Raw genomic sequence first — 8,411 nt, 5'->3', positions numbered from 1 at the left:
TTTCTTTTTTTAAATATAATTATTATTTTTCATTCTTCACTTGTATGTATCAAGATGTACAATTCCGGTGACACAATTCTGTCTAGCGAGCGGTTTTAGACGCTGCTTGCCATGATTCCCAGAATAAGAGCAAGATTGAACCATTCAACAACCACACACAAATTGTAATTCACGTCGGCAGTAACGACTCCCGACTGACTGTGGAATCGGTGTGTACATGAAACAATGTCGGACACCGTCGTTTTCTCTGGACCCTCCCAAACTTGATCAGTGACGACATGTATAGCTGCATGTCGTCATTCCGCCGCTGGTTGTCGAGACAGAAACTATCTAGACAGACTAGACAGAAAATATCAACATGGTTGTCAGATATTAGTTCATTTACTAAAACAGCTTTAGAGCACAGAGATCTAATGTTCAAAAGTCCCCCTTTAATTCTCCTAGTTTGTTGCACAGTTGTATTGTTACATTTAACTTTGATTAAGTTATTAAATATAACTCCTCGGTTGTTTACCTTTAACTTAAATAACGGTGTCCGTGGGGCAGAAACAGTTTCTATAGAGTTAATTACGCTGAGTGACTGCACGGAATGAAGCGCAGAGAAGTGTGTAAGACTGCGACTCTGCTTCCTGGTCTGAACGCTGGGTCATGGATTAAGTCCATTAAGAAACTGGGTCAGGTTCTTAGAAATGAGTTGAGCTCCATCCAAAGTTGGATGGATGCCGTCCCTCCTAATCAGACCAGGCACTCCCCAAAACGTTTTCCAGTGATCAACGAAGCCCACATTATTTACTGGGCACCACCTCGACAACCAGCGGCGGAATGACGACATGCGGCTATACATGTCGTCACTCATCAAGTTTGGGAGGGTCCAGAGAAAACGACGGTGTCCGACATTGTTTCATGTACACACCGATTCCACGTCAGTCGGGAGTCGTTACTGCCGACGTGAATTACAATCTTACTGTATTTACAGTATGCTCACGTAGCATGCTGTGAATGGATGAGGTCCAGTCTCCATCCAGGACCTGGTGAAACCCTCCATCCCAACATCAAGCTGCTTGTTCCTCACTGAGAGCAAAACACTGGACTAGATCTCCACTCTTTGCTGTCCTGCTCCTAGATGGTGGAAGGAGCTCTGTGATGACATCAGGACCACAGAGAGCCTTCACATCTTCACACTAAAGACACACCTCTTCAGACTAAACACTAACACACTGTAGACCTTAAAGTGTACTTATAATGGATCTTATCTATAACAAGTTGTACATCAGCTTATTTGATGAAATTGCACTTTCTTGTTTCTGGCTCTTCTGGTTTATTTCCTTATGGTTGAAATGCTCTTATTGTAAGTCGCTTTGGCAAGTTACAAGGCCTGATGACATGTGATTGAATGTAATGAAGGCTGGAGGCTACAAGGATTCAGCCTAGCGACTTTGATGTCTTCCATGATCCATGTGGAGGAAAAAATGGTGGAGAGTTGAACCGTTTCAGGGCGATAAGCCACGCCTCCTTTCCGCCGACCAGTTGGATAGTTAGCTCACTGACAGCCAATCAACTTGCAGCATTATTGCGACTGCCTAAAGTGCTGAAACACCTTGCCGTCTAGCGCGAAAGACGCAATTCATGCCAGAAATGACCAGAACACGTGTACTGTTGTTCGCCCTCCGGTCCTGCAGAGTTCGCTGTTCTGCTTGCTTCGCTCTCAGCGAAGTGTCGTCGACGCGGAACTCGGTGCGTGTGTTCGCGGTGCCGCTGGCTCTCTTTGTCCGCAGAAAAGGAGCAAAATGTGCGCCGTGCGGCTGCTGCGCGTATCGGTGCACGAGCGGCTCGGCGCCGCCGCCGAAGACGTTCTGCTGCGGGTGGAAAAGGGAGAAGAAGCGGCTGAAACGGCGGCACTGAGAGCGCTGCTCACCGAGCGGCTAGCGGCGGCTGCGGAGGAGATTGTCGGTCTGTTCGAGGAAACCGTGGCGGAGTACGAAGAGCGAGCGGAGCGGTCGGAGCGGGAGATCTGTCGCCAGAGGAGGCTGCTCGATGCCGTGCTGAAGCCCGAGGTCAGGCTGCACAGGGCAGGTCAGTGCCGAGGACGATATGCCGCTGTTCGCTACTGTTCGCTATGGTTCGCTTCTGTTAGCCCTCAGGCAAGCTGCACTGCAGGTCACAGGTAAAAGAAACACGGTTTTAATATAATTAACTCATTGTCGTTACTGCCAAACACAGCGTATCCGCTAGTTGATGAAATAATATACGAGATGAGCGCTGCTGAGATGATTTAATTGTTTAAATCACACCTGGTTTAAAACTTCAATGATAATTACCAGTTATCTGTGTCGTAGGAATTGAACGTATTGTGCATGTTTTACGCTGTTAATGCTGTACACGTTTTGCTGTCTCACTAATTCTGCGTTCACAACAAAAGCGAAGCGAATTTTCGCCTCGCTTTACTCGCCCGACCAGTTGTATTTCGCCTTCATTCGCGTCTGCGTGAAGGCATTTCCGCCCTCCACCATGGAAATGACCACTATTTCCGCTCTGTACTTGTTGTGGAAATTACACAAACGTCGGAAACTAGCAAACTTAAGACTAGTTTGTGCTTCTGCGTTTTCAGAGAAACGCAAGGACACGCACACAGAGCCTCTTGTGCGTGTCACCAATTATTCAAGGCTGTGATTGGTCTGCTGACTATAACCTTCCATGGGGTCTCACATTTCCGGTTTCATAGCATAATTCCGCCATTATTAAAAAGTTTTTTACGAGAGAATCAATCAGTTTGAAGAGTTTTTGTCGGAAGGAATCCGTAAATCTGACCACTGATACAAGCCGTCATTGGTGGACTGTAAGGACGCGATGAAGGTGTCCTCATAGTGGACGCAGATCTCCACAAAGATCGGTTTGCCGGTCGAGGGGTGAACAAAGTTGGAGGAAAATACGGGACAAATATGTCCACAAAAAAATGCAATGAAAGCAGCAGGACAAAAAAGTCCCTATAAATAATTAAATAAATAAACCAACGACTCAAAGACGTCACTCTGTAGGTCGTCTTCAACTAAACACGTGAGTCCACCTGGTGGTCTGGAGGTGAAATGCTGATCATTTGATCCACGTGTTACCCTGGTAACCGCTGTCTTTGCAGACGGTTGCATTGATTCTTTCTGTGAAAATCGACGTACTTCCGGTTTAGCGGCTACGCTTCGTATTTTCATTTTATGGGAAAAACCATACAAATAATTAACAGAGTAAAAAGTTGTCAGTTGGTCTTGGGACAGTTGAAAGTTGACACAAGCTGTATGTAATACAGACTGGGAGGCGCACTGTCGCGGGCCATGAGTCGGACACATGTGCTATACCTGTTGTGGAAGTCCTATTCACTTTGGACCAGCAAACACCTGAAATGAGTTTGACACCCCTGACACAGGGCATCAAAGCTGATCGCAGCTTCTTTGTCGCAAAAGGTAAAATTATTTCAACCTTGCGTTTGCTGCGTTTAATATATAATAAATCATTTTAAAGCAAGTGCTAATAACTTAAATAAAATTTCAGATTTTCAGTGGTTTGGGCTTTATAAAACATCTGAGGCCTTTTAATACACCTTATGAAACACGTCGGCAATCAATTAATCGATGAGTTACACAATAACATCAATATTAGCTGGTGATGCAGCAGTGTGATTGGTCCTCAGGTCTGACACATTAATGCTGTGAATGCTGTAAAGTTCTATTTTGGCTAATAGGCTAAAAGTGTTTCATTGATGCTGTCAGAGCGCAGTTCTTTGTTTCAGTTAACTCCATGTCACGGCTCATCTGTGTAAATATAGGACACATCTTCTATGTCTCCTTAGAGCTCCTGCAGAACCACGCAGATCCCTGGCCTTCACCGGACTCCACAGACCCAACCCACCCAGAAGGCGAACCGGTCAACAGCGATGCTTCCTGCCTGTCGGAGCCGGGCTCTCCTTCAAAAGCAAGCCATCCCTCAGCTTGCAGCTTGGCTGTCTACAGCGACTGTGTTCAGAACCAGGCCGAACACAGTCACAGTCCTTTGTGGAAAAAGAAGCGCGGACGGCCGCCGCTCGCCACCAGGAACAAACGGAAGAGGTCGACTCCGGCTCAGAGTTTCAGTTGTCACGTGTGCGGCCGCTCTCTGCAGGGGAAAGGGTTCCTGCTCAAACACGTCCTGCAGGTCTGCGCTGAGGACTCAGACTGCTGCTGCGGTTTCTGTGGCGTGCAGTTAGACTCCGCTGCCGACCTGATGGCTCACCTGCAAACACACCAACTGAAGAGTAAAACCTGTTCCTTCTGCGGGAAAACCTTCCAATCGATTCTGGCGCGAGAGCTCCACATGCGCCTGCACACTGGAGAAAAACCATACAGCTGCGACATCTGTGGCAAGAAGTTCAGCCAAAAGGGTAACCTGTCGTCACACATGCGAGTCCATGCTGCAGAGAAACCCTTTAAGTGTAAAGAGTGCAGCCGGGCCTTCTACCACATGGCGTCCTTAGAACGTCACATGCAGGATCACAACGGAGAGGAGGTGCATGCCTGCAGCGTCTGCTGCCAGGAATTCCCGAGGTGGAAAAACTTGCAACGACACATGGCAACTCATCAGAAGGATGCCGCTGACAAAGCAAAGAGGCACCGCAAATTGGTGCGGTCGTACCACTGCAAAGCATGCGGAGATGCCTTTGACAAGAGGACCTTATTGCTGAAACACGTGGAGACTCACCTACAGGACCCGGACTGCTCCTGCGGAGTCTGTGGACACCAGTACGAGTCCGCCGCTAGCCTCGCTGCACACCTGCACTCCCACAGCGAGATAGGCAACACCTGCCACGTCTGCGGGAAGTCTTTTGCTGCGCAGGCGGCACTCCTGATGCACATAAGGATCCACACCGGAGAGAAACCATACTCCTGCAGCTCTTGCGGAAAGACCTTCAACCAGAGCGGCAACCTGAAGACTCACTTGAAGACCCACACTGGAGAGAAGGCATTCTCTTGCACCCTCTGCGGGAAGGGGTTCACCCAGAAGCAGACTCTGGACACTCATGTCCGCTTCCACAACAAAGAAAGGCGCTTCCTGTGCCAGGTGTGCGGAAAGGGCTTCATGCAGGAAGTGGACCTGAAGAGACACCTGCTGATCCACACCGGGGAGAAACCATACAGCTGCAGGATCTGCGGCAAAAGCTTCCAGGCCAAACGATCGCTCAACGGACACCTAAAAGTCCACGCAGCTGAGAGTAGGGAGTCAGGCCCGGAGCTGGACCAGACCTTGGATCAGCAGAGGACAGACAGACTCTCTTCTGGCTTCATCCAGCTGTAGACCTCCAGAGGACAACCTCTCTACACGTTAAACGACAAAACTGGAATCAACCAGCTTATGCTCTTCAGATAGACTATTGAAATTACCTTAGTGCTGGAGTACTGTTTGGTACTCTGTACAGAAGTGTGTGGTACTTTTAATATTCTTACTGTAATGTGTCCATAGACTTGAGTATGTACTAGCATAGCATTGAAACCTGCTGAAACTTACATTAAATCTCAGGTTCTTAAAGTCTGGCATCACAGTTGTCCGCCCAACGCTGGCATTGTATTTCTGTTCTGTTATAGGAATTGAATGTATTGTAGATCTGTTAAGTTGTTCATTCTGTACACATGACATCCTGTAGTCTGTCCATCCCGGGAGAGGGATCCTCCTCTGACATTCTCAGTTTTTTTTCCCCTTGGAAGGGTTTTTTCATTTTTTGGGGAGTTTTTCCTGTGCCAATGTGAGGGATTCAGGACAGAGGATGTCAACAGACTGTAAAGCCGTCTGAGGAAAATTTGTGATTGCGATTGCGATTTTGGACTATGCAAAATAAAATTAATTGAAAAGAGGAGCTTGATAACTGAAGGTTCTGGCTCCCATCCTACTTTTTAGGAATCTAGGAACAACACAGCATTTATGGAGCGCAGCTCTCTAGTAGAGCAATATGGTATTATAAGCTTAAAAAATCCTGAAGGAGGCTGTCCATAAAATATAAGCTATGGGTTAGTAAGTAAGAGATAAAGATACAATTAGAAATAAAAATAAAGATAAAGTGCACCAGCTAAACAGAAAGTGACAAGTGACAAAGTGAATGAACATGGGAGTGAGAGTCAGTTAGGGGGGGCCCCGGCTCTGTTGATGAGCCCAGTCGGGCTCATCGAGGTTGAGGTCTTAGTCCTGATGGACCTCATCCTCCTGCCGGATAGAAGGGGCACAAACAGTTCATGTCCAGGGTGGGAGGGGTCGGCTAGAAGCTTTCTGGCTGCTTCAAAGTCCCTGGAAGCAAACAAGTGCTGGAGAGACGGCAGATTGCAGCCAATCACCCTCTCCGCAGAGTGATGACACGCTGCAGCCTGCCCTTGTCCTTGGCTGTGGCTGCAGCGTACCACACGGTGATGGAGGAGCAGAGGATGGACTCCATGATGGCTGTGTAGAAGTGCACCATCATCGTCTTTGGCAGGTTGAATTTCGTCAGCTGCCTCAGGAAGAACATCCTCTGCTGAGCCTTTTTGGTGATGGAGCTGATGTTCAGCTCCCACTTGAGGTCCTGGGTGATGATGGAGCCCAGGAAACGGAAGGAGTCCACAGTGGTGACGGGGGAGTCACACAAGGTGAGGGGGGATGGTGGGGCTGTGTTCTTCCTGAAGTCCACGACCATCTCCACTGTCTTCAGGGCGTTAAGCTCCAGGTTGTTCTCGCTGCACCACGTCACCAGGTGGTCAGACTCCCACCTGTAGGCGGACTCGTCCCCACCAGGGATCACTCCAATGAGGGTGGTGTCATCAGCAAACTTCAGGAGCTTGACGGACCGGTGACTGGAGGTGCAGCTGATGGTGTACAGGGAGAAGAGCCGAGGGGAAAGAACGCAGCCTTGGGGGGAACCGGTGCTGATGGACCGAGAGGCTGAGACTTCACGAGACTTCACGTGCTGCTTCCTGTCGGACAGGAAGTCAGTGATCTACTTGCAGGTGGAGTCGGGCACGTGCAGCTGAGAGAGTTTGTCCTGCAGCAGAGACGGGGTGATGGTGTTGAAGGCAGAGCTGAAGTCCACAAACAGCATCCTGGTATAGATTCCTGGGGAGTCCAGATGCTGGAGGATGAAGTGGAGGGTCATGTTGACAGCATCGTCTACAGACCTGTTGGCTCTGTAGGCGAACTGCAGGGGGTCCAGGAGGGGGTCGGTGAGGGACTTTAGGTGGGACAGGACTAGCCGTCTAAAGGACTTCATGACTACAGAGGTCAGTGCGACGGGCCTGTACTCCATCAGTCCTGTGATCCTGGGCTTCTTGGGAACAGGGATGATGGTGGAGGCCTTGAAGCAGGCTGGGACGTGGCATGTCCAAACCGAAGCAGAGTCGTTAGCTGAGAACTGATGTTGGAGTCTCTCAGAGTGCAGTCGTTTAGCGTCTCTCACCGCCTTGCTAAACCTGTATTTAGACTCTGTGTACAGGTCTTTGTCCCCACTCCTAAATGCCTCCCTTTGTCTCTGTTATCCGTTTTTTTTCTCTTTGTCTCTGAATCATCTTTCATTGTCTCGTTGTCTCTTTGTCGTCTCTTTACCTTGCTTTGTAGAAGCCGTGATGTTCATGTACAACATGGTGTTGGGAGCCAATCTTGTGTGTATTTGTGTGACAGGGAGTCTACATATGGGGGAGATGTTTGGGGTGACAGGAGATCGCACGGTTTTTACCGCTAGTCAAGACGCACAGAGTGAGATCAAGAAGCAAATGCATATACAGGGTATTATGAAGTGTAAAAAACGAATAAACGGGAACTCTATCCAAAGAGACCAAAGACCTGGAATCATTGTTAGTGAGTGAGGAACAAGATCTTCTCCCACACCCAGCTTACGAAAAGCTATCAATACAGTATTCTGTCCTTTTGGTATCTTTGTCCGTTTTGTCCCCTTGTCTCTCAGTCAGCTCTCTCATAGTCTAGTTGTCTCTTGGCTGTTGTCTTTGTCTTAAAGTCGTCTCTTCCTCTCTGTCTTGTTGTCTCTGAGTCCTCTTTGTCCCTCAGTTGTTGTCTGTCTTTTTGGCTCTGAGTTGTCTTCGATGGACTTGTGTTGTACGTTCATGTCGAACATTTTCTGTCACTAAAAAGAAGAGTGTGGAGGGACGAGTGAGTGTGTGTGTGTGTGTTTACTCTGTGTGATCATTTCCAGGAAGAGGTATGGAGAGGGAAACTGTGTGTGTGTGTGTGTGTGTGTGACTTCCTGGTCCATTGGGTGTACCCTGTTAAAACACACTCAGTGGGTTGTGTGTTCATTAACTTTATTATCCACACACAGTGCGTCTGACGTTACAATAAATCAGTTTTATATGATAGAGATTAAAATACGATCACATACGATGTCATTATAACACTTATGTGAAGTGAAGAGTGTAATA

General features: G+C 48.1%; 1 protein-coding gene across 2 annotated transcripts; it reads left to right on the top strand.

The window, feature by feature from the left end:
* The first annotated feature begins 1,664 nt into the window (after positions 1-1,664).
* LOC119219124 (zinc finger protein OZF-like) lies at positions 1,665-5,869 on the top strand. 2 transcript variants are annotated; one of them, XM_037474034.2, is made up of 2 exons: positions 1,665-2,073; positions 3,839-5,869. In XM_037474034.2, exons 1-2 carry the CDS (start codon positions 1,788-1,790, stop codon positions 5,314-5,316), a joined length of 1,764 nt encoding a protein of 587 aa, XP_037329931.1. In that variant the 5' UTR covers positions 1,665-1,787; the 3' UTR covers positions 5,317-5,869. The 2 variants fall into 2 exon arrangements, with proteins under 2 accessions (XP_037329931.1, XP_037329932.1); XM_037474035.2 differs by having other exon boundaries at positions 2,047-2,164.
* Positions 5,870-8,411: the final 2,542 nt, after the last annotated feature.

The sequence above is a fragment of the Pungitius pungitius genome, chromosome 17 (assembly GCF_949316345.1).
Source record: "Pungitius pungitius chromosome 17, fPunPun2.1, whole genome shotgun sequence".
Lineage (NCBI taxonomy): Eukaryota > Metazoa > Chordata > Actinopteri > Perciformes > Gasterosteidae > Pungitius > Pungitius pungitius.
This window is presented reverse-complemented; position numbering and strand designations above follow the sequence as displayed.